The 25,416-nt window shown below is 36.3% G+C and overlaps 1 protein-coding gene across 1 annotated transcript in view; it reads left to right on the top strand.

Annotated features, from left to right (window-relative positions):
• LOC140158562 (chromodomain-helicase-DNA-binding protein 1-like) overlaps positions 1-25,416 on the top strand; it is a 52,668-nt gene that overhangs the window by 20,276 nt on the left and 6,976 nt on the right. Inside the window, 20 exon segments of the mRNA XM_072181698.1 lie at positions 198-350; positions 1,800-1,871; positions 3,466-3,615; positions 4,382-4,530; positions 5,826-5,922; positions 6,360-6,452; positions 7,279-7,401; positions 7,404-7,451; positions 10,451-10,653; positions 12,203-12,244; positions 12,962-13,107; positions 13,913-14,042; positions 14,812-14,962; positions 16,195-16,308; positions 16,931-17,197; positions 17,393-17,515; positions 18,404-18,582; positions 19,357-19,459; positions 20,059-20,267; positions 22,123-22,233. Coding sequence (XP_072037799.1) covers positions 198-350; positions 1,800-1,871; positions 3,466-3,615; positions 4,382-4,530; positions 5,826-5,922; positions 6,360-6,452; positions 7,279-7,401; positions 7,404-7,451; positions 10,451-10,653; positions 12,203-12,244; positions 12,962-13,107; positions 13,913-14,042; positions 14,812-14,962; positions 16,195-16,308; positions 16,931-17,197; positions 17,393-17,515; positions 18,404-18,582; positions 19,357-19,459; positions 20,059-20,267; positions 22,123-22,233 — 2,663 coding nt within the window.

Below are 25,416 nucleotides of genomic sequence, written 5' to 3'. Positions count from 1 at the left end.
CCATGGTCATTCCTATTGGGCTATTGTTCACCTTGCATTTTATTATTTTTTTAACAGGAAAAAGGGACCTAAAAGTAATTTTAAAATTGCTTCAAAATTAAACTTTGTCTCATCTGTGGTATGTGTGCAGGACTTTCCATTTTGTGTTTTGAGATGTGTACTGCTTTCCTTACATGCGAATACTTATATTTGTACAGCAAATCATACGGGGTAGTGGCAAGCTGGTACTACTTGACAAGCTGCTTACTAGACTACAGGAGAGTGGGCATAGGGTTCTCATCTTTTCTCAAATGGTCCGAATGCTGGACATTCTGGCAGAATACTTGCAGTACAGACACTTCACATTCCAGGTGAGTTAGGCTCTAGAAACAAATTACTTTTGATCGATCATTGATGCTTCATCGATCCTTATTATTTAGGAAATCAATTAATTGACTATTGTTAATTGATATAACATATACATGTTTGCCTGTATCGATATTGACCAATATAACAAGCATCGAAGCAGCATAGACGATCGATCCAAAGATCAAACAAATTTGGTTCCGGTGCCTTATTCTATTATCTTGTGTTCCTTACACTGAAACCAAAATCTTGTAGGCTGCAAAATGCATCCTATTTTTAAGTGGCCACATGCAATGGAATAATTTTGATGTGATGCTTCACAATAAACCACTCCAATAGCACACACTTAAGGGTAGACAGGGTATTGTTGGTCGAAGCAGCAAAAAAAAAAAAAGATTTTTATTGTCTAAATCAATATATTAGTGAAAAATAACACTTTGATGTTTTGCAAAAGTTCATTCTACAAATCATATACTTTGAAAACTTGCTTAATTTATTGTTGTTAATGAGTTATGTACATTTTACAAAAGTGTTGTTGTTTTAGCCCTCTTTACAACATAACTCAAGAACCGCAGGACCTATAAAAGCATTTCTGTGATATTTGAATTCTTCTACACGCTCATAAGGAAATGAGCAATGCAATTTTTGCCGAAACTCACTACCATTCGCAAGATGTTGTGAACTACCAAATCGCAACACTTTAAAATTGTGTATTACCTTAATGGTGCCCTATAGGACAAGTGAGCACAAAAATTTTCCCAACCAATCCAAAATTAATACATAATTCCAAGCCTAAAATAGCAATTCTTATATAGCAATATGTAGTTGGTCTTAAGTTCTGTTAGCTTACTAGTGTGCTTGAAAGGAGCTACAAGCCATAAACCATTCAGATTCAATTGGATGCCTAGCTGCTCTGGCCTTTAAACTGTAATATAGTTCTACTCCCCATTCCAGAAAAATACAGCACTATATGAAAAAAGAGCCAAAAACATGCATTTTCGGCATGTTTTCTGACAATCGAGTCACAAAAGTCACAGACTTGGAACAAATCTAAGCATTCAAAATCTTGAGTATATGCCGAAATGTTGCTCTAATTTTCACCTTTTTGTGTTACCGGTACTTTAATTAAATGGTTGGTTATAAGAAGGAAACATATCTTTTCCAAAATTTAGAATGCATAAACTGAAATTAGTCTTAGTACAAGTCTTTAGGCTTGATTGTCACAGCATACGAAAAACACCCTAAAAACACATGTTTTTGGCCCTTATTTCCAAAAGTTAGCTAAGTATTAAACTTTGACTTTTTTTGCTATTTAGGAAAACAGGATAATATTTTTTTATTCAAAAAATTAGTTCTGTATTTTTCAGGAATATTGAGTAGTACATGTTAAAAAGCCATTATGTGTATTGACACTAACATTCATTTCATTTGTATCTTTTATTTCTTCCTAACAGAGACTGGATGGCTCCATTAGAGGAGAAATCAGAAAGCAAGCTTTAGATCACTTCAATGCTGAAGGTTCACAGGTACTTTTGTTTGTTTGTTTGTTATGCCTCCACCGCGAGGCATACTGTTTTTGCAATGTCCATGCTTCCGTCCTTCTGTGCTTCCGAGCTTCCGTGCTTCCGTCCGGATGCTATATCTCGGGCATGGATGGGCGGATTGACTTCAGATTTTCAGGATAGGTGGGTCATGGTCAAAAACTCTGGCTACTTTTTTTGGGTGAGGTTCAAGGTCATATACTGAGGTAAAAGGTCATTTGAGGTCAGGGGCCCATTTTCCTTATTTACCTCTTTTCTCAGAGACTAGGGGTTGCACGTTCCTCAAACTTGGTGGGTGGGTGCATCTTGACCCCAGACAGAACAAGTTTGTATTGGTTAGTGGGTCAAGGTCTTCTGAGGTCATGCAGGGGTCATTTGAGGTCAAATTAGCAAAAATAGTCATATGGCTATGAAACTTGGTAGGTACAGTCAACATTTAGAGCCAAATTTTTGGAAGGTCATTTTGGGGTCACCCAGGGGTCATCTGAGGTCAAATTAGTAAAAACTGTCGTATGGGCATGAAACTTGGAGGGTACAGTCAACATTTAGAGCCTAATTTTTGGAAGGTCATTTTGGGGTCATCCAGGGGTCATCTGAGGTCAAATTAGTAAAAACTGTCGTATGGGCATGAAATTTGGTGGGTACAGTCAATATTCAGAGCCAAATTTTTGGAAGGTCATTTTGGGGTCATCCGAGGTCATCCAGGGTTCATCTGAGGTTGAATTAGTAAAAACTGTCGTATGGGCATGAAACTTGGTGGATACAGTCAACATTTTATAGAGCCAAATTTTTGGAAGGTCATTTTGGGGTCACCAGGGGTCATCTGAGGTCAAATTAGTAAAAACTATCATATGGGCATGAAACTTGGTGGGTACAGTCAACATTTAGAGCCAAATTTATGGAAGGTCACCAGGGGTCATCTGAGGTCAAATTAGTAAAAACTACTATATCGCTTCCTTTGGTGGAGGCATCACGGTCGACGCTGTTGCTCGTGTAAATCCACAGAAATTTGATTTGGAAATAGGTTAAGTTAATTATGCTTAATATGTTGAGTTTTACATTGATGCTTAAATAATAAGATTCCACTAGATTTACGAAATAAAGGGTTATTTGGTATCCTTTACACCCAAGTAATGTGTCCCGAGGCAGTAAAAACAGAATAATGGGCGAGGCGCATGTTTTTACTGCATCCTTTATTTCTATTGTATTACCACAAAATAGTGCAATTTAAAGAGAAAATATCACTTTTTAGCCCAAATATTTCAGGTTGTTTACTTCAAGGTGTAGTGTATGTGTAAGTGACAGTGCGAATGTCGTAAATATTGGATGTGTAAGCAAGTGTAATGCTGTGCATAGCATGTGTTGCAACTTACAATGCTTGATCCATTATTGCAGAATAAAGGGCTCTCACATGATGTGTTTAAAAAAACAGTGGGTGATTTTGAATAATGGGTTGTGACGGTAATAGAATTAAGAATAACTGCCATCAAGAATTAGTGTTGTGGTGGTGATCAGTTTTCTGAAGTTGCTCCTAAGATTCTAATACAAGAAAACGTCTTGACTTATTTTCTGCATGTAGGATTTCTGCTTCTTGCTCTCCACAAGAGCCGGTGGTCTTGGTATCAACTTGGCTACAGCTGACACCGTCATCATCTTTGATTCAGATTGGAACCCTCAGAATGACTTACAGGCAATGGCAAGGGCTCACAGAATAGGACAGCAGAATCAGGTGAGTGGATTAGGTTACAATGGACTAAGAAATTGTATGGAACCTGAAAAGACTGATAAATAACATGAAAGAGTCAAGTGGACTCTTTTAACTGGTTATCAGATATTGTGAAAATATGACCACATGCTTTGGACCTTTGATTTTCTGTAAGAGCCAACTTCAAAGGCAAAATGTTTCGGTTTATCACAATATGCTCATCAGAAATAAATGTACATAGATTTTCTTTGAAAACTTGGTTAAACTTTGATAACTTATAATTTGGTTCACCTCAAGTTTGGTAGTGACGTCAATGCTCATTCGCGGTTGCGCTGCAAGCGTGCTGACAAACCGCCCCTGTGCGCGTGTGTGTACACTCAGGGCGTTTAACTTTAGGCGCGCGATTCGATACTGTGGCGAGCGAAATACGCACCTACGTCACTACCGAACTTGATATGAACCAAAGTATAGTGCCATACCTTTGTTTCTCATACCTGTCTGCATGTACAGGTTGGATTAATAAGTGTTGATATTGCTTTGAGTTCTGTTCAGCATTAGGGCTCATACCTAAATGTCAATGCACAGCTTTCCCCAGCTTGGCTTTGGAATCCCTCATTCAATGGGAGCTTAAGCATTGTGGCTGCAGTAACTGAGGAAGGTTGCGCACTGGTAAATAGGTATGAGCCCTTAATTAAACTGTGCTGTCACATACGAAAACTGGATAGCAAGTGTTTTAAATGTTAAAAATCAGTACCTAACTGTCAACAACACCATGTTGTTTATATAATAGGTGAATATCTACAGATTGGTGCACAAGGGTAGCGTAGAGGAGGACATCATAGAGAGGGCTAAGAAGAAGATGGTGTTAGATCATTTGGTGATTCAGAGGATGGACACCACAGGTCGCACTGTGTTATCCAAGTCAGGTACTACCAGCAGGTAAGAGTGCACTTTTAATACCTATTTGTTACTTGAATTTAATTTGTCATTTAAATGGGTGTTGATTACACTGAATCGGTATATGTAATTTGAATGGATAGTCCCTTCAAGACTTGCACTGTAATTATTGGAAGTGACTATGCACAGTTCTCTAACAGGATGCTAACCCTAACCCTAACCATATTCATTATACCCGCATGCGAAGCATGAACGGGTATATTGCCATTCTATGGTTTCTTCTCCTTCTCTTCCTCCATCAAACACAACATTCTGTCAAGGCTAGCGCTAAAACTACAAGGGCCACAGGGCCCATATGTGGTACACTTATGGGCCCTACCCATCGTAGATTTATCCTTTGCCCATCTTGGCCCCAGAGGTTAGAAGGTTACGGGCCCCAGGGGCCCAAATGTAAAAATACAAAGCGTGGCGTAGGGCATCAAATGAAGCAGCCTCAGGGCCCTGAGTTGGTACACTGATAGCCCCAGGGGTACTCTATATTTACAAGTATACATGAGCCCCCACATGTCATATATTATGGGCCCCAGGGCCCCAAATGTTAAAATAAGGGGCAACAGATTAACAAGGCTAGCTATAAAACTACAAGGGCACTAGGGCTCATATGTGGCACATGTATGGGCCCTAAGTTGTAGTGTGTCTTCTGCCCATTTTGGCCCCAGATGTTTAAGGCTAGGGGCCCCAGAGGCCCAAATGTTAAAACAAAGGGCCGGTCGTTTCTCAGCAAATAAAGTAGCTACAGGGTTTAGATTTGGTACACTAAGACTGTTCCATTCAAATTACATACCTTTGGCTGTTCCATTTAATTTACATACTCCCTCTGAAATGATCCCCAAAAAGCTGTTCCATTTAATTTACATACTCCCTCTGAAATGGCTGTTCCATTTAATTTACATACTCCCTCTGGAATAGCTTTCCCCTAATCAAATTGCACATTGTGAATTTCAATCTGTAAGGACTGTAAGTTTGTGTAAACCGATAACATGCAGGTATAGCCGTATTTGTGTGCAAATATATAGCCTTCTAGTTGTCCTTTCTATCCCTAACCCTAATGTCATTTTAGAGAACTGTGCATAGGCCTATCCGTAATTATTAAACTAAATCTAAAGCAATTTGGTAAAGGACATGATAGTTGCTGGCTTACCACATGAAAAGTTTTATTGACCCAGTTTGGTTTGATGGTAACTTGATATTCAGTTTATTCTCACTCCCCCAAATTACAACATGATGTAAGCCTTACTAATGGCTTGAAAATTAAATCATTGTATTTTCATCTGTAGTCAAACTCCATTCTGTAAGGAAGAACTAAATGCCATCTTGAAATTTGGTGCAGAGGAACTCTTCAAGGAAGCTGATGGAGAAGAATCCGAATTACAGGTGAGACATTGCTACTGTCTATAGCTTTACATTTGTGTACATCCATTTCAAAAGAATGCACCTGTCAGCAGCTACACGTGTCTCTTCTTACATAATAGCTAGGAACGAATAGTAGACTCTTTTCAAGTGAAGGTCACTTCATATCACCCCCAAGTCACATGGTTTAGGACTATCAATAGAGAACTTTCCCAAACCATGTGGTTTGGGGATGATTTGAAGTGACCCCACTTGAGATGAGTGTGGTATTTATTCCTTTATTATGTCAAATGAGACACATGTAGCAGCCAACATGTGCATCATTTTGATATGGATGCACACATTTGAATATCACAATATCACAATACCTGAAATATCTTTTATATCATGTATCATATTGCCTTGTTGCCATTGTGTGATCAGTGTAACTCTTTTCATTTGATCCTGTTTGATTTTTGTAGGAAATGGACATTGATGCAATCTTGGAGAGAGCTGAAACAAGAGAATCAGAAAGCATTGGTGGGGCTAATGAGGAGCTGCTGTCACAGTTCAATGTAAGTCTGGTGCAACTGCCCATTAGCCCGAAGGATCATGGGCAGAGTTTTAAGTTAGGGGTTAGGGCATTTTATGTTAGGGGTGAAGTTAGGGTAAGCTTAAGGGTACTACACTCTACCCATTTGTGCCTATTTTGCATTTTTCTCAAAATTATAGAGCATTGATGGCAAGTAAGATATGTATATTATAGGGGCAAGGACTACAACTACTGCACTGGAAATTTTATTTCAGCACAGACAACAGTTGTGGAGTTACAGTCAAAAATGAGGGAAAACCAATATTTGATCAATAAATCAATAACTACTTGCCTTGAGTTGCTGAATTTTCAGTCCAGTAGTTGTAGTCCTTGCCCCTATAATATACATATCTTAATTGTCACCAATGTGCTATAATTTTTGAGAAAAATGCAAAAATAGGCACAAAATTTGCCAGGGGGTAGTACCCCTTAAGGGTATAGTGTTAGGTTTAGGGCTAGGATTATGGTTAGGTTTTGGGTTAGGGTTTATGGAGTGTGCCCCTCAATACAACTCAACGCATGATAATATCTATACTACATTTTCCATCTTTAATATTGTTATTGACCTTGTAAATCTCTTGGTGGATTTAAATCAAAGTGATATTTTTGACAACTTTCAATTATTATCTGTTGCAAGGTTCCTTTTATGTGTTAACCACCGTGTATACGTATGCGACGTCAAGCGTGTGCATAGGACATTGTGGAAAATAATACGCGCTGGATGGCAAGCAGTATGCTTAATTTGTGAAAGGAATTCTGGAAAAAATAATATTTATAACATCACATTGATGGTAACTTTATATGACTAGGTTGCCAACTTCGCCACAATGGAGGATGATGACTCAACTCTTGATGAGCCTGGCAAGGACTGGGTAGAAATCATTCCAGTGGGGTCTCGGAGCAAGGCGGAGGAAGAAGAGAAACAACGAGAGCACACCTAGAGCTTTATTTGCCTCCAAGAGTCAGGAAACAAGTACAGAGAGTAAGTAGAGATGAGTAACATTTTTATGACAAGATCGAGTGAAATGGATGGCAATTTAGGTAAAACACAATCTTAACCCTGATGTGGGCTATTCCAATTGAAACAGATACGCTACCTATGGAAGACATGAATTTATGCTCCCACAAAGGGGTTGAATATTTCAAGTGGAGTGGTCTTGTCAGGTAACCTCTATTTGAACGGTCAAATATCTTTATAATTATATTGTTGAAACAAGCAAGCCAGAAAACAATAGTAATCAGAAGTTGATTGTATTTTGAAGTTACAATCTGGTTTATTTTAGAGAATTTACAGATGATGTGATTGTATTTCTCAAGGGACGTAATACTGAATTACCTGATGAGAGAAACCGCTGATGTTGATTTTTTTGTGAAGAGATAATTAATGAATTTAGATGAGCTAGACAAATCCAGGAATAAGTTTATTCATGGACCTTTTCTTTGATTATATTAATAACTGCTAAAATGCAATTTTCAAAGCATATTGCATGCGATTATAAAATCAAGTATCTAATATCTTTATCATATTGTTGAAACAAGCAATCCAAGAACAAAATAGTATTCATAAGTAGTTTGTGCCTTTGCATTGTATCAAATTTTGAGACAATATGAGATAGGTAATTCATATATACTGCACCAATAAAGTATCCTTACAGTTGGAAAAATAATCACAATTTTAAAACTGAACAATATTGGGGGAAATTTGTTTTTTTAATAGATGCACTATCTAATCCTGCACATTATGGCACCACATTGAATCCAATGTGACCTCAAGAAGTAAAGTTACAAGCATTTGAATAGACGAAGGTCCACTTTTAAAAGTAGAGAGCTTGGGAAATGGAGTTACTTTAACTTTAACTTTAACGTCTAGAGGATTATAGAGGATTATGTATTCAAAACCACTCTGCCATTAAAAGCTGTTAAAGCCGCTTGAAGTTAAAGTTAACGCCAGAATCTATAGTGTGCCGTAAATTATGATGAAAATACGTCATAATTAAAACAATGGTTTGCATATTTCCTCATAGACTACATAATTACCACTTATGTATTGTCTAGTTAATAGACCAATTATTGGAAATCTAATTTGGTTTGGGTAAAAAACATGCCACATGATGCTAAAATTACCAATTGAATTAAATTAATAAATTTTGTTCCAAACGTCACACTTGATATATACATTTGTGTGTGCTCATGACGTACACCAAATCAGCTTGCGGAACCAAGTTTTTGGCTTGACTTCAACGCCAAGGGGATTAAGTTCCAGTAAAATGGACTGATTTTACGCGACCCAGCAGTGTAGTGAACTTCTGCAATTGCAGCTACTGTGAACATTTTTACAACGTATGTGTCTTATAATTACACCTCTATATAACCAAATATGTTTGTACTGTTCAGGTATTTTATTGAATTATTATTTTATTCATTTAGGCCTACATTATGTACCCCAATTCAGCAGAAAGCTGGTCTAACATGTGCCACGCTATTATACGCATATTATAGGCCTATGGGTATTGTATGTCAACCAAATTATTCATTATTAAAAGAGGAGGCCTATTTGTTACAAAAAATAAGAATGTCAGAAAAGGGGCATCCAGAAATATGTTTGTTGAAATTCAAAATTCTGGGAGTTTTTAAAGAACAAAATGAGGATCATTCGGGTGATATATTTATTTCGATCAGAATGCAAGAGGAGTCCTTGCCCTCCTAAAAGAAAACTCCTGGCAACGCCACTGGGGAGTGGGAAAGTGAGGATAGATGAATAGATGGAGGGGGGGATGATATGGAGAGGTGGTGATGGTGGTGGGGGGGGCTAGGGAGAGCAAACAGATAAAATGGGCTTGTGTCCTGATGGAAATATAAAATCGACAAAGCCGCCGTTTACTGGAATAATTATTGAGCTTTTATTATAATAATCCGGGACAATAATATAGGCATATCACAAGAATATTTAATTGAAACATGTTTAGAAGTATAATATTAGCGTATAGCTCATAACATAGGCCTAATTCCCATTGCATTGGTCATCGCCAAGAGATGTAATCCATGTTTATTCAAACTAAGCGCCTATTGTAATAAGTGTTACCAACAAACCACTTCAGCAAACAAAAGGGAGAAAATTGATGCAGTCGCTTTTACATACCCTTCTTTTGATCACCCATTGATACACTTCCCTAGTTTAAACAACAAGACGCTGTTGGTACAGAAACCAATCTGACGTTCGCGTTGAAGTGAAGTTGAGCAAGAAATCGAATCGATATTTTTGAAGTTGCCGTTAAAGTTCCAGTAACTTATTCCGCAAGCTCTCTAGTGACAAACTGGCCTATACAAGGCGCAAAAAGATTCCAACAAGCGAAACAAAGAGACAACACAGTTTCTCCAATGAAGCGTTATTTAAAGCAGTTTTATTTCAGTTTTTACTTCTTTGTACTTTTCAAAGCTTTCATTTTATTTGTCAGTTCTTTTGTTTCAATTTTCTTTTGTTCCTTTTGTTTTAAATTAAAGCCAACGCATAAATTAGCCATTCACCACTCTCAAACCAGATGTCTAGTCTGTGGAGTTTTGAATAGGCTAGTTTGTCACTTTTAAAACTGGATCTTCGTCAAATTAAATGCTTTTAACTTTGCTTCTTGAAGTCACATTGGATTCAATGTGGTGTCATAATTTGCAGGATTAGCTAGTGCATCTATTTAAAAAATAAATTTACCCCAATATTGTTCAGTTCGGAAATTGTGATTAATTTTCCAACTGTAAGGATACTTTATTGGCGCAGTATACTTCATACTCTCATTTTGTATCTTTTATTTATTGAGATAGGTTGATTGTTTGATTTATTCATTTGTTCTTCTATTCAGTCATTCATTGATTCATTCAGTTATCCTTTATTTATTTTGTGTGTGCTTTGCTTTGAGGTTGAACAGTACACTAGCATAATCTTCAACAGTTGTTGATTCTTATGATTTTGTCTCTAATTGTATTTTATAGATGACTTATAAAGGCAGTGATTCCGACAGTGATACAAATGGGAGGAAGAAGCGTAAGAAGAGATCGCGATCCTCAAGCAGTGAGCATGAGAGTGAGTCAGGAGATGATAGTGATGGAGATAAGAAGACCAAGAGACCAAGAGGGAGACCTCGTGCTGTACCAAAGGATAGTGTAGCTGGCTTCAGTGATGCTGAAATCAGAAGGTCAGTCATCACCTTGTCTGTCAACATTGTAAAAAGTTGGGGTGGTTTGATTGGGATATTCCAGTTGAAATTCATACACCCTATGGAAGACTTTACCTTAATCTTCCTCCCACACAGGGAGTGGAATTTCAAATGGTTACCCGAGTGAGAGAGTCCATATGAAATCAGGGTCATGTCTTCCATTATGGGTGTGGATTTCAAAAGGAATAGCCCAATATATACATGGGCCCATAGAACAGTGCATGGTAAATGAAGTGTACACTACTCTGCTACCCATTTTTTGGTAATACCATTTAAACAAAATTTATCCCAGGCTAATGTAGCAGATAGGTACTGCTTTTTGACTTTAGAGGGTGATCTACAGATGCACTATTGAATTAGAAGTTTAAAATTTGCAAACAATTTGACTTGCTTACTCATGTTCATAACCATTTGTATGTGATGCCAGGAGTCTCTCTGAGTCGCTAAACTGTTAGCTAACATGTGAAATATTGAACTCACATTTTAACCGTCAAAGTTACAATGGTTATTTTAGAGGCAATTTACAGATGATGTGATTGTATTTCTCAAGGGACGTAATACTGAATTACCTGATGAGAGAAATCGCTGATGTTTATTTTCATGAAGAGATGTATTTTTTTCTTGTAGCAATGGGTTAATACATTAGTAAGACAAATCCACAATCTTGGCTTTTGCCATATTGTCTGATTGGTTGATTACTGCTTAAATGTATTTGGAATTGGCACCCTAAAATTACCCAAGAACATCTCTCAGATATTTTAAAATGTCCTTAAAAAATCAGGCAGTGCCCTTTTAATGCCAAATTTAAGGACTTTCCGCCACATTTATGAAAGTACACACAAAAGATTCTGAATCAGTACCCCAAAATTGACTAAGAACACTTCTCAAACCTTGTATGTGTAGACCCCAATGTTTTCTAGAAGCCTCATGGGAATGAGGGTATAGCAGCAATGGTCTATTCCATTTCATATCCATATACAACCTATATGGAAAACGCAGCTAATCTTTCAAACAGGATGTGTATATTTCAATTGGAGTCACTCATTTAGTCAACTCAATTTGAAATACATACTCCCTGTGTGAAAGATTATGATCATGTCTTGCATAGGGGTTTGTGGATTGTAATAGCCCATTTATTTATAGAGTTTTGTGAGCAAAGCAGTATTCTATTATCATTATCAATCGATTAGGTATATCTGCAGGGATTAAAGTCTAACAAAATTGTGAGAATTCCGGTAATGTAAAGAAAAAGTAATTTTGAAAGGGAGGGGGTGATATCACATTTACCCCTATTATAGCCTATTCCCAAGATGATCCCCCATAAATGCGTAATGCCACATACAACACTCAGCCACCTGTCCAAGCAAGAGCTAGGTTGATTTTGAGGAAATGAATCTGTTACTTACCTACATCCCTGTATCTTATATTGTATCAGATGTTTGCATCACTGATTTTGATGTAACATAAAAAGTTGTAAATGGGTGAATTCTTACCATAATCTTGTTATTCTTACATTTGTGTACTCCAGATTTGTCAAGAGCTACAAGAAGTTTGGCAGACCTCTTACAAGGTAAATTCCTTTGTTTATAATGGTGCTTAGGCATGCAATATATGGCCTGTCTTCAAATAGGAAAGTTTACCTAGACATCAAAGAAACAATAGCTTTTTAATGGCAGTTAAGAAAACCAGTATTATGAATGAATGTAAAGAGATTGGTACAGTGCACAAGAAAGTCTCTGAGCACTTTCCAAAATAAAAAGGAGTAACAAAAGATGCAGTAAGATATCAAAATTTCAAAACGACAGAGATTACAAAAACGTAATAATTTTGAAATTCAAATGTACATGAATATACTACAATAAGTTGCCAAAGGCAACTGACCATGAAAACTAAAAGACCAGGGATCATCATGGCCACCCGATCATGATTTGACTGTTATTTCTACATAGTAATCTATTTACAGATGATGTGATTGTATTTCTCATGGGACGTAATACTGACTTAAATTGATGAGAGAAATCACTGATGTTCCTGAAGCAAATTATTACCATCCTGCTATTTTATTTGATGGTGTTGATGAATACTTCAGTTACTTAAAAAAAATAATGTCAAGCATATTTAGGCATTAGCAGCTGAAATCTAGGAAATAACACTGACAAAACATCGACCAGGCACAAGTAACTTTTGAATTTTGAAATCACTTTTCTTCCTGTAGCAAATTATGACCAACTTGCTATTAGCTTTGAAGGTGTTGATGAATGAAGTTGTTGAAGTTTTGACATTGCAGATTAGAAGCCATTGCAGGAGATGCAGAGCTACAGGAGAAATCCCAGGCTGATCTCAAGAAGATGGGTGACCTCTTACATGATGGCTGTGTGAAAGCAGTGCAAGAATATGAGGAGAAGATGAAAGAGAACCCAGCAGGGTTTGATGGTAAGGATATTATAGGAGCTTATCCCGACTCTAGGATTTTTGGCCTACACAGCAATGTTAATCACATCTTAGGATGATAAAGTATTTTATATTTATGAATATTAATGAGCTTATTTACATATTTTGCTTGAAATTCCATTAATCCGCTGTGTAACCTACACACAATAAACTATTTAATTCTAACTTGATAAAGTATGATCACCAGTTGTGCTGTATAGTTTTGTGTTAGGTTGTTTGTATATTTATGAATATTTATGACCTTATTTGTATATTTATGAATATTGATGACCTTATTTGTATTTACAAAGTTTTGTTATTTACAAACATTTGTTATGGGGCTATCATATTATATATACAAACTGAGTGATTCTAGTTGGATGTAAGTTGATAAGGATATTGTGTTTATAGAACTGTAATTGTAGCATTTGACTAAATAGGAATTAAACGTCACTATGTCCCTAATGCATGCACAATTTAACATATCATGGCAGCCTATGATCAAAATAATAAGTCTTTTTTGACTGAAGCAGAAAACACAACAAGGCCAGCTCGCGAATAACTTACCAATTTAAACAGCATTTACATGGCGATGGAGAAAAATTGTCCAAATTTAGCGTTTTGACGATACAATTAAAAAATATATCCTACATTTAGTTACTAAGTTTATTTGTATAATATTCCACTACCTCCAGGTTGTATATAAAAGTTGTGACTACCACTAAAAGCCAATGATTATAGTTGACTTAGTTGTGCAAACTGAGACTTTGATACATTCTTTTGTCTTAATTCCTGGTTTTTTTTTCAGGTGCCAAAAAGAGGGGTGCTACCCTCAAGCTTGGTGGTGTCACTATTAATGCACCCTCAGTGTTAAAACATGAAGAAGACTTTGAACCATTGGCTACTATACTTCCAGAAGGCAAAGAAGACAGAAAGAAGTAAGTAGAATCAAGCTATTCAGTTGAAATCCATACACTTCATATGGAAGACATGACCTTAATCTCCCACTTGGAGGCTTTGCAAGTTGGCTTTTGAAAAGATTTCACGTGGTCTTCTATATACACTGTGTATTATTGCCTTGTGTGAAACAACAGAGGGAATTCTGCATGTATACATCATGTGACATCAATCACATCATATATAAACTCATCTATAGCATGCATAACTCCCACATCTTTTCAAATTATGTGACAAGTTAGACAGTCTTTTCCTTTTACAAGTGGATCTCATCTATTATGTTTAAATCTGTTGATTCTTTTAAAATTATTATTGTTCTTGTTATATTGGTAGTTAAGATTTTTTCTTATGTATTTGCACCTTTAATCTGGTAATTACCCTAATAATGATTTTCGTATTGGGCTATTTCAGTTGAAATCCATACATCCCCTGACCTTAATCTCCCTCACAGCGAGTCAAAATTTAAAATTGGGTTACCTGAATGGGCTATTTGAAATTAACCCCTAGTTGATTTAATTTTGTGATATTATATGTAGCTTGTATCACCTGTAACAAGTTTGATAACATTTTAGTATTATTTGTTTCGAAACCAAAGTTATTGCAAAAAAATCAATCAACTTCCTCCAAGTAGACTTTACCGTCTTTTGCCCTGCCTCTTAGACCAACAGGGGGGTGTACCAACAAATGTGTACCCATCAGTAGTATTCACTAAATAAGTTCATTCACACCTTTGCTGACACACAAAAACAGGTACACAATAGAGTCTAGATGCAAGCGAACTCATTGGGATGTTGATTGGAGCGACGATGAGGATTCCAATTTACTCAAAGGCATCTATGAATATGGTATTGGGAGTTGGGAAGCCATCAAAATGGATCCACAGTTTGACCTCCATGATAAGGTAAGGGTAATCTTAAGCCTTTCAAAGTTTTAATGGTGGTTTTGCAATAGCAGGGTGGCAGAAAGACTGCCCTCTCAGCAAATTTTTTTTTTATATGTGAAATTAGGGAGGAAAGTCTGAAATTAAATATCAAATTGGCCCCTTTTGGACCCTTTCCTCTCTGTTCAGGTAAATTTCTCTGTAACCAACGTTTTGCCTCTTCGGAATGACCAAACAGGTTAAAGCCTGTGCAGGGGTGAGTTGGTTGGGTGAAAAATCCGAAGGCAGTGGTTCTCATTAGGTGACCTGCTGGCCAGATCTGAAGTGTATAATAGCAAAACAGGTGTATTTTGCCCTCATACAGATCTTTGAAATGAGTTTGGCCCACCGTGATGTGAGACTAAACATTATTGAGAACCTCTGCCCTAAGGATAACACAAAATGGTACAAGGGGCACTAAAAAGCTGATTAAGAGCAGTAGATGGAATAAACTGCAGGGACAAACAATCTTGGCAGGTTTAATTCGAGCAACTTACAAATAGTGGTTCTTAACACCATCAACCCTAATCCTACACTTTCCCTAATTCTTATTCTAAACCCTAATCGTAACTAATCTTTACCATGAAACCTAACCCTGATCCTAACTCAGAAATGTAATCCTAACCTTAAAAGCCTATTCAGCGATTTGCTCATTCGGAAAATCATCAAAATTCAGTTTATATACCTTTATTAGTAGCATAGGTGTACTAACATAGCCTGCTAGAGGTTAAGCCGAAAGCTGTGTATTAAAGACAAAGACATTTTACATGAAACTAATATCTCTACGTAAGTAGAGAAATTAGTTCATGTATTGAATGAGTGCGTCAACGTAGTCAATCCTGCTGTTTCCCGTGGTTTTTGTGCAAAATTTTTCATTTCAAAAATACCCAATGACAATTGTAACGACTTATCCTTCACTGTTAAGCAATTTAAACCCAATTTAATTGTTTACACTTTTGCTGGGATCACTGAATGGGCCTTTAATCTCTTGAGGTGGTGGCAGTAATTTGAAAGTCTTATTTTGTTAGTAATCAAGATTGCATTGATGCATGCATGTTTGACATGTACAGGTGTTTGTATTCCTGGTTGACACTTCAATGCAAGGAGGGTGTAAGTGCTATGTTTTTATTCTATTCAACAGACATGTTCGATGGTGGAGGACCTTTGACGGCAAAATTAACTAAGCTTGTTTTTGAATGCCTGTAATGTTTCAGATATTATTACCAGAGGCAAGTAAGAAACCTCAAGGCAAGCAGCTGCAGACTAGATGTGAATATCTCATTAAGTTACTCAGGAAGGAAGCAGACTCTCAAAATGAATCCAAAAAGGTGAGTATGTAGGGAATACTGTCGCGAATGCAGACAAATGTCAACTATCTTTTTCTTTATTAAGGATTCTCGCATCCTTTCACACTTTAGGATAGGACACACAAGTGAAATCAGTTATCCAATCTCAAAAATATATTATGAGCAAAAGTAAATTTCATTCAACTCCCAAAAAAGTGGAATGAGAATGAGGTTTGATTGTAAGAGTATTTCTGTGGGCTATTTGTAAACCATGCTCATCACGCAGATGCCACAAGGACACCAAAAAACAATTCTGAACTTTCAATCATAACTGCAGATCTGAAGAAGAGCAATTTTGCATAGAAGCAATTTTGTACAAGTCTGTCCCAATATTGAAGTAGTATGCAAGTGTTATAGTATTCTCACATACAATCTCTCAGCCCCGCGCGGGCTCTCAGCTGCCAAGCAAAGTGACTTCACCTGTTTGTACCGGCAGTGTATGTCCTTTAAAGCTATCTATAGCAAGTTGATTTGTTAACACTTTTCAAATTTATTTTCAAAACGTATAAAAGATTTGAGCAAGATTGATAGGTTTTATGATTGATGATATTGATAATGCAGAATTGATATGGAGCAAAGACATTTCTCATCATTCTCTTGACAGCCTTTATCAAGAGGTCGACCAAAAAAGATGAAAAAAGAAGAGGATGAAACAGAAACCAAACCAAAGGGAAGGAAAAGGAAGAATGGTAAAGCAGGCAAAGAGGAGAGCAAAGAAAACCAAGATGTATCTGCAGCTGATGATGAGAAACCATCCAAAACAAGAAAGAAAACTAAGAAGGAGAAAGAGGAGGAAAAGAAAGACAAGAAGAAGAAAAAGGACAAAGGAAAGCTGGAAGAAGACGATGATGAAGACAAGAAAGACAAAAAGGTGAGTTATTGGCAAAGATATTAGACTGATGAGTTCAGCTCAAAAAATAACTGGCAATTTTGTATTACATCACCCATGACAGGTAAGCTTATGGAATGTATTAAAAGTAATCATTTTCTCAAAATAAAAGGTTACAATTATGTCTTTATATGGGAGTATTTAGATGAACATATCTCTTGACTATTTTTGTTTCAGGGCAAGGAAAAACCTGATACCAAAGGAGGCAAGAAAGTGATTCCCCCTCCCATGCATTTCACAACTCACACACCTGTTTTCATTGATCCAAGTGGAGAACTAGATGAAGCCACATTTAGTGCTGTAAGTACACTTGCTCCAGTCCTCCAGCTTTCTGTAGATGATGTATTTTTATATCAGTTGATATTATAATTATGTACCATATACATATATCTATTGGTAGGGCCTATAAATTGATCATTTACTAGTATTGATATATGCATGCAACATACATAGAACATCAATATAATTATACAAAGAACAGCTGCCAAATGTGATTAGGACTTGTAGTGTGAGAGTACTATGTCTCCTGTCACTGCTTGTATGTAGCGTGCTTATGATATTGTAAGCAGCCAGCCAAGGTCAGACACATGAATCCTCAGGCCATCCAATCCAGCATAAACAATGCAGGGATAGAATGACTTGGAAAAAAAGAATGACAATATTCATACTCCAAGCAAAAACTTGATCTACAAGCAATTTATAGGCCTAACCACAGCATTGGTCAATTGTGTTTATGTTCAACAAGCAAAAATCCAGGTGCAAGTGAATTGTTAAAACAGGAAAGAAAGAAGGGTAAAAAGAAAGAAAGATAAAATTGCTTGCACTATAAGTTGTCTCTGTCTATTCTTAATAAAAAATGTAAGTAAAATGCTTTCATATTGTCAATAAAAGAAAAACAACTTCCTAAATGAACTCAAGCGACAAGAAAATCTGTGTAATTGAAGCAGTTGAATTTGGCAACAACCTACAGGCACTTCTGAAGGAATTGATTCAACTGTTTTAAAATTGTTTGAACTGATTATGACAAAAGTCTGAGATATAATCAACTTGACCTGTTCATGTTTATTGATCAGTACTTGTCCAGAGCTAGTGTGTACAGAAAATGTTCCTTCAAAGTAACATAATTAAATCCTGATTGAAATCACCTGCCATCCTTTTATTTATTCATTATTTGTTTTCCTATTCTAGTGTAAGGAACGGATGAGACCAGTAAAGCGGGCACTTAAATTATTAGATAACCCACCCGAAGATGTATCGGAGAAGGAACAACTGAACCACACCCGTCAGTGTCTACTGAAAATAGGAGACAGAATCAATGAATGCATCCAGGAATTCAGAGATATGGACAAGATGCATGAATGGAAAGGGTTTGTAATCAAGTATACTGAGTTTACCTCAACAGCTAACTGAAGTCTGCAACCTGGATATAGTACTATAGTATTACTCTAAGATTAAGGGAGGGTCTTGGAACATGTTGTAAGAAAGATTTGTATTAAACCTAATTAGAGCCCCTTCAATGCACATTTAAAGTACTTATAGTACAGTTGAGTGTGTAATCGTAGGAACCAATCACACACTCTGTGATTAATTCATTTAGGCTGTGTCATTTTCTACTGAATATAATACGGATAACATTCATAAGCTTTACATAGGATTGAAATCGCAAACTTGCCAGCTCATATCCCTCGGGAAGTCTTAGTGGTAGAAATATGCCTCAGAATGTAGAGGTAGTGGGCTTGATTCCCAGTCTGGTCAATTTGGTAAACTAATTTGTTTGTATCTGTTTGTTTTTTTTCCCCAAGTAGAAAAAAGTGTATGTCTGAGATATTGCCATCATTGAATAAATATAAAATATAAAATTGGTTCCCACAAGCATGATATTGAGCAAAAATGTAACTTACATCACAGGACAATGATTTCAGCTTCCTGTTGCAATGGCTGTGACAATTGAGCGCTTTCCCAAAACTGAAATGTGAAGCAATCCATCTTTCACCTTGTGCTTATATCTCAACTATCACACTCATATGCATTTGATATTTGAGTGTACTATAGAACACCTTCCACAGGTAATCCATTTTGATCAAACACCCTTCAGTTAAATTACCATACTAACACATTATTTGTATGAACGTTTGTTGCAGGTACTTGTGGACATTTGTGGCGAAGTTTACTGAATTTGATGCCAAAAAATTATACAAGTTGTACAGACATGCACAGAGAAAGAGAGATGAAGAAGCAGGAGATGTAAGTCAACTTAATTTTCCTCACATCAAGATGTTTCTTTTTTATCAATATAGACCTTGTAATACACTTTTATGTATAGTTTCTTCTCAGTTAAAGCAAGTCCTAAAGCTATAGTCTCGTATTGGGATAGGGCAAACTACTTTATTTACTTATTACTGTACTCCCTTCTTCAAATTAAGCATAACAAAATTTCCTTTCACAACTAGCATGAATTTGTTAGTGATATATAGTTTAATTAAATTCTCAAGTAGTAAGCAGTACTCTGTGTGTACTCAGCTGTTTATCATTTGCATGCTATGGAGCCAGAATAAAAAAAAAAAGCACCTGAATAAAGCGCCTGAATAAAAAAACAACAACGTAGGGTATTGCAAATTAAGTACACTCATGTGGATTGACATCAGGTGTGCTGGAGGAGATAGCAAGTGTCTACCCCTGGACCCTACTGGGGAGAAAGACCTACGGCATAATTTTCAGAATTGTTTTCTGGTGTCCTTGTGGCATATGTGATTAAAGACACGGTTACAAATAGCCCACAGGGTTCTATTTTCTTGCTTACCAGCCACTGTTTTACATCAATTCTGTATAAATCTGTACTTCAGGTAAAACCATCAATCACTCAAGTTCAGACCCATACCAAAAAACGTCCCGGAGAATGGACCAATGCCGGAGGCAACAAATACAACCGAGACGGTCACCACAGTAGTGTGCCTGGCCATGACAGGCCAAGCATCAAGAGACCATCAACACACAGCACTGGTAGTAATGACAGTCACACTGACAGGAGTCGTGACCCACGGGATAGAGACAGGTTAGTAGTCCAATTTCTAGCCTTGTTATATTATGTATGCGTATGTAATTTATTGAAAAATTGACTAGATGTGGTTTTGTTAAGTGATGGTAGCAAGTAGTTTGGTTCATTCACTATAAGATCAAATGTGATCTGCTGCTGAAGTATTCATCCCCGTATTCATACTTGGGTCTCAAGGAAAAACAAAAAAATTACACATATTTACATCTGATTGATTGTCCCAGGTTAAAGAAGAAAGAAATGGATACGTTTTAATTTGATTTGAATTGTTCCGGTTTTGACAACCCTAGATAACCCAAGAAAGCCTCCATTGAAGCTTATTTCCATTGGGGTCCATTTGAACACCGGGACGGGTTGGGAACAGTGGTTAACACCCTACTTTTTTCGAAACTGGCTGCGGATACATGTACAGGTATGGCTCTCTGCACACGGGACCGATGGCTTAATGTCCCCTCTGATGGACGTATCATTTGTTCTGATGATGTTTGAGTAAGTGCGTAGGTCCTGGATGATCTTATAGTGATAACCAGAGGTAGTTGTAAGCTTTTGTTTAGTAATGTTTGGTTTGAAGTCGTAAAGTAAATCAGCAGGTTTTTTTTACTCATTCTGTGAAGTTTGTGCAATTGAAGATCTGTGATTTTCATTTCCAAAAATAATTTCAGCCAGATACTTCAACCAGACATGAGTCAACATAGGTCTAATGAGGCATATTTAATCAATTGTCTAAATTTGTGCATATTTGTGATCAAGCAATATAATTATAGAATGTGAAACATTTCTCTAAATCCTTATCAAGGATGTCTTGTGCGTATGCTGTAGACTGATATTGTAGTTGCAACCATTTGTATCCTATATGCAGTGGAAACTCATACACCCCCTGTGGAAGATATGACCTTAATCACCCATACAAGGGGTGTAGATTTAAAATGGAGTCGCCCATTCAGGTAGCCCCATTTGAAATTCACAGTTGTTGTGTGGGAGATTGAAGTCATGTCTTCTATAGGAAGTTTTAGAATTTCAAATGCAATAGCCTATTAGATTGGGTGTATATTGGTGATTATGATTGCAAAATGCTTGGCCAAGATAGATGTAGGAAAAGCAATTTGGCCTACAGCGACTGACTAATTGTGCATAAAATCTTGCCAATAATATATTTCCACATCCAAATTACATAGACACTGTACTTGTACAGAGTGATTACACAGAGCCATGTTGGTGCTTTTTGTTTGGCAGCCTTATTTTTGAATAGGAAGTCAAATTTACCACAAAGGGAATTCAATATGAATCCACCCCCTGGTTATGATAGATAATAAGTGCACAAATACACAAATTTAACTCATTTGCTTCTGTGTTGGCTCATATTTTGAATGTAGAAATTGTTTTGGATGTAATATTATTGGGGCTTACCATGAAACTTTCTTTAAAAGGGTTTGTATACAATGTTTGCATGTATTTATGTGATAAACTTTGATGAAATGTATATGGAAATTTCATAATCTTAAATACTGTACCTAATTACTTTACTTTTTTAAGTATCAGCCTGCAATGCTAAATGTATGTTTACTTCTGACAACTTTGTATATTTTTATGTATTGTATTTTAGCAAACCCCTACTTGTTGCCAAATTATTTTTAAGTTTATTTCTTTAAGTTTAAATTTGCACCATAATGGTTGTTGAAACTGATTGTAATATGTTGAAGAATAAAGGAATAAGTGACAAATATGATCAATATTCAAAACCTAAGATGAGAGAATCTAAAGTAGCTGAAAAACAAAAGCACAACAAAATTCAAACTTTCATTTTGGAGTCTTGATTTTGTTTTATCATTTATCATGACACCGTGGGACTCAACAGTCAAGTCTTTGCCCATCACCCTCCTTCCCACTGGGGTACAGCGACGGTAGGGTCAAAGTTCAACTCCGATTGGGGTCATGGTCAAGATGGGGCCACCAACAGAGACCCCAGGTACGTAAGGGTTTCTGTCCGACTGAAAACTCAGCCAGTTAGACAGATGGTAAACGTAATATAGATAAACTTTAAAAGTGAGCAAAATTTGCCATTAGAAAAAAAAAATCATTGCAATACAATTCATGATGCAACATTTTCATCTGTCTCTTTTTGGTGGGAAAGAGTGAGTTTTCACAAACATTTTCACAAACAACTCTTCTTATTCTTAAGTATTAAAGATGTATTTTGTGTAGACTAAACACAAGAATTGACATCAGAACTTTTCCTACTTAACTGGATTCACACTTAAATGTTGAATATATGCACTGAATGTAATATAAGAAGATACATTTGACTTTCGTTTGCAATGCTTTTCAGCGGTTTTGAGCTGATAAGCAAATTTGTTCATTCTAATGTCCAAGAAGAGCTAATAATCACCCTCTCATGCAGTTAAAGGCATTTTCAGTGATTTTTGCTGCTGAAACCAAATACTCTCAAAATTTATTTGCATTATGGAACAAGCATACTGTATGACAATTTATTCTGGCAAAATTATAGCTAACTGAGACAGGAATAAACGCTGCTGCTTAGATGAAGGTGTCAGACCATTCATAATTTGTTGACTCGATGTCTTTAGCTTTTCCTAGAGTTCAGCATGATTATTCTTGTTGTTTTTTCACACAATAATTAATTTTTAACCTGAAATCACTGAACATGGCTTTAATATTTATGGGACACATTATATCATAGGACAACATTTGGAATACTCACTATTCATAGTTCACGCCTTTCTGTAAAATGAAAACAGAAAACCACAAAACACACATCTTACTTTCCTCTCAGCCACCCTTTCCCACCATCATCAATGTACTATGATAATTTTGTGGAAGCTTACAAGACTCTACAAAGCATTTGCTGTCATATTGCATAACTGATTGTGAGTTCAAAAATAATAGTCATAATATTGAAATTTTGATGAGATTGAAGACATTAAGTACCAGGGAATAGATATTACCAGTTGCATGATGCCAAAGTGCTACCAGAGTCACAAACCCCTCCCACAAAGTTACAAGTAGACACTAGTACCATGCTGTTACTGAGTTTATTGACATGAAAATTCGATAGGACACTGAATTTTCCACAAGGTATGAAGCAATAAGTTATAGTCCATTTGACATACTTGAGACAGTAGCGTGTGTGTGATACAGGTGCAATTAGAGGCGTTTATCTTGGGGCATAGTCACTTCACGCTACAGCTGCACTGCCTTTGATCACGCATGTCTCACATGCTGATGCTACTGTCTTGAGGAACCTGCATATATGGCAAGATGAAAAGATGAAAGGTGCAAAACTCTCATCAGATGAGAAAGGAAAAAAGTGATCAAATGCAAATTGCATCACAAGACAACCCTTTCACAGGGGTTCCCAAGCTCAAATCCTGGAGTCCCAAGAAGGTCCACTCCAGATATAAACTAAGAAAGGTAACAAAAATCTTACAGAGGTAGTAAATAGACTTTCAACTCATGCATGAAATACAATGCATTTATTATGTGAAATGCCACAATAAGATCAGTGCAATACAATACAATGCAGCATTTTGTGAAATGCCATTCAAAATCAGTGTCAGTAAACTCACTAACAACATACTGCTTTTAGTTGAAGTGAAAAAATACACCAAAGATTTTGTACTCTTGAGATAATTTCTTATTTATTTTTAATTTAGTTTATTTCCTTGGAAGAATAACAGGTTTATATGACTAATTCTTTCATTCACATTACTAACTGATCAAAATTGATTTGTGCACCTGTTTATAATGATTCACATTAATATATTTTGTCTTAGTTGCATTTGAGCAGTTCTAATTGAGCAGTTCAATTTAATGAAGCAATTATTTTAATTTACAACAAAAAAGAGCTATTATTTTATAATTATTTTGTAATTAAACAATAGAATGCAGTAGTGCAATATTTAACTTGCAGATTACTTTTATTTTGCTTTTCCATTGTTCCTCTGTAAACTTATTTTAAAGGTTCACATATGTTTCCATTTTTATTAGCATCAAGTTAAGCTTTTAGCATCCCTGGAGTGACAATTCCTGCTAACAGACTATGTTAGTACAGTTAGTTCATGTATATACTATAGGCTGTGCAAGTGAGCTATTCCAGTTTAAGTCAATACACCCCCTATGCACGACATGACCTTACTCTTCTACACAGGAAGTGTGAATATCAATGGGTTTACCTGAATTTGAAATCTACACTGCATGTGTGAGAGATTAAGGTCATGTCTTCCACAGGGGGTGTGTGGATTTCAACTGGAATAGCCCATAGTTGTAGTATACAGAGATATCAGTTTCTAGGAAATATGCTGATTTCAGGAAATGATAGAAAAACAGAAAATTTTTGAGGCATCTCGGGAGTTTTTGACACATTAATACATGTTACACACTCCCAATATATTAACTTGACAGATGGGTTTCATCAATATGGGATATGGGTACCATTTCACTTCTCATAATACATACACATACCACTAATTACAGTCTCATCCCATAGCTATGAACCTCGCTCAATATATCACATTGGATCAATTTGGGTATGTTCACAACCATGGAACAAATATTGTGTCAACAAAACAACATTTTATTTGAATTTGATAAGATTTTGATTGGATCCTACCGCATGTGATGTGAATGTATTTCTCATGGGACGTAATACTGACTCAAATTGATGAGAGAAATCACTGATGCCAAATAGTTTCCCCATAAAGATATAGAATAATAACAACCTACAAACAAAAGCAATCATGTCATTATTATTTTGACTACATGCAATAAATACCAGTGTGATTTCTTAAAGGTGGTTGACCTGATTGCTTCATCCCAAACTTAGCCCACCCTTAGAGATTTGAGCATCTGAAGAAAGCTCCTCTTTTCTTACAATTATAGAGAGATGTTTCCTATGTACAGTTACTCATTTGGCAAAATAGAGAACAGTACAAATTGTAGGCATTTCCTTTTTGCAGAGTAATTCAAACTAACAATAAAAACATCTTTGGAACATTTAGCAAAATGATGATACCTACAAATTTGACATACTGTACTGTTCTGTTTTGTCAAATTAGTAACAATGAAAATGTACATGGAGGTTTTTCCTGCCCAGCGATGTTTGATAAATCAGCCCACCCATCTTTAAGAAAGA

This window comes from Amphiura filiformis, chromosome 8 (assembly GCF_039555335.1).
Source record: "Amphiura filiformis chromosome 8, Afil_fr2py, whole genome shotgun sequence".
Lineage (NCBI taxonomy): Eukaryota > Metazoa > Echinodermata > Ophiuroidea > Amphilepidida > Amphiuridae > Amphiura > Amphiura filiformis.
Note: the sequence above shows the minus strand (reverse complement) of the source record. Positions and strands in the feature narration are given on the sequence as shown.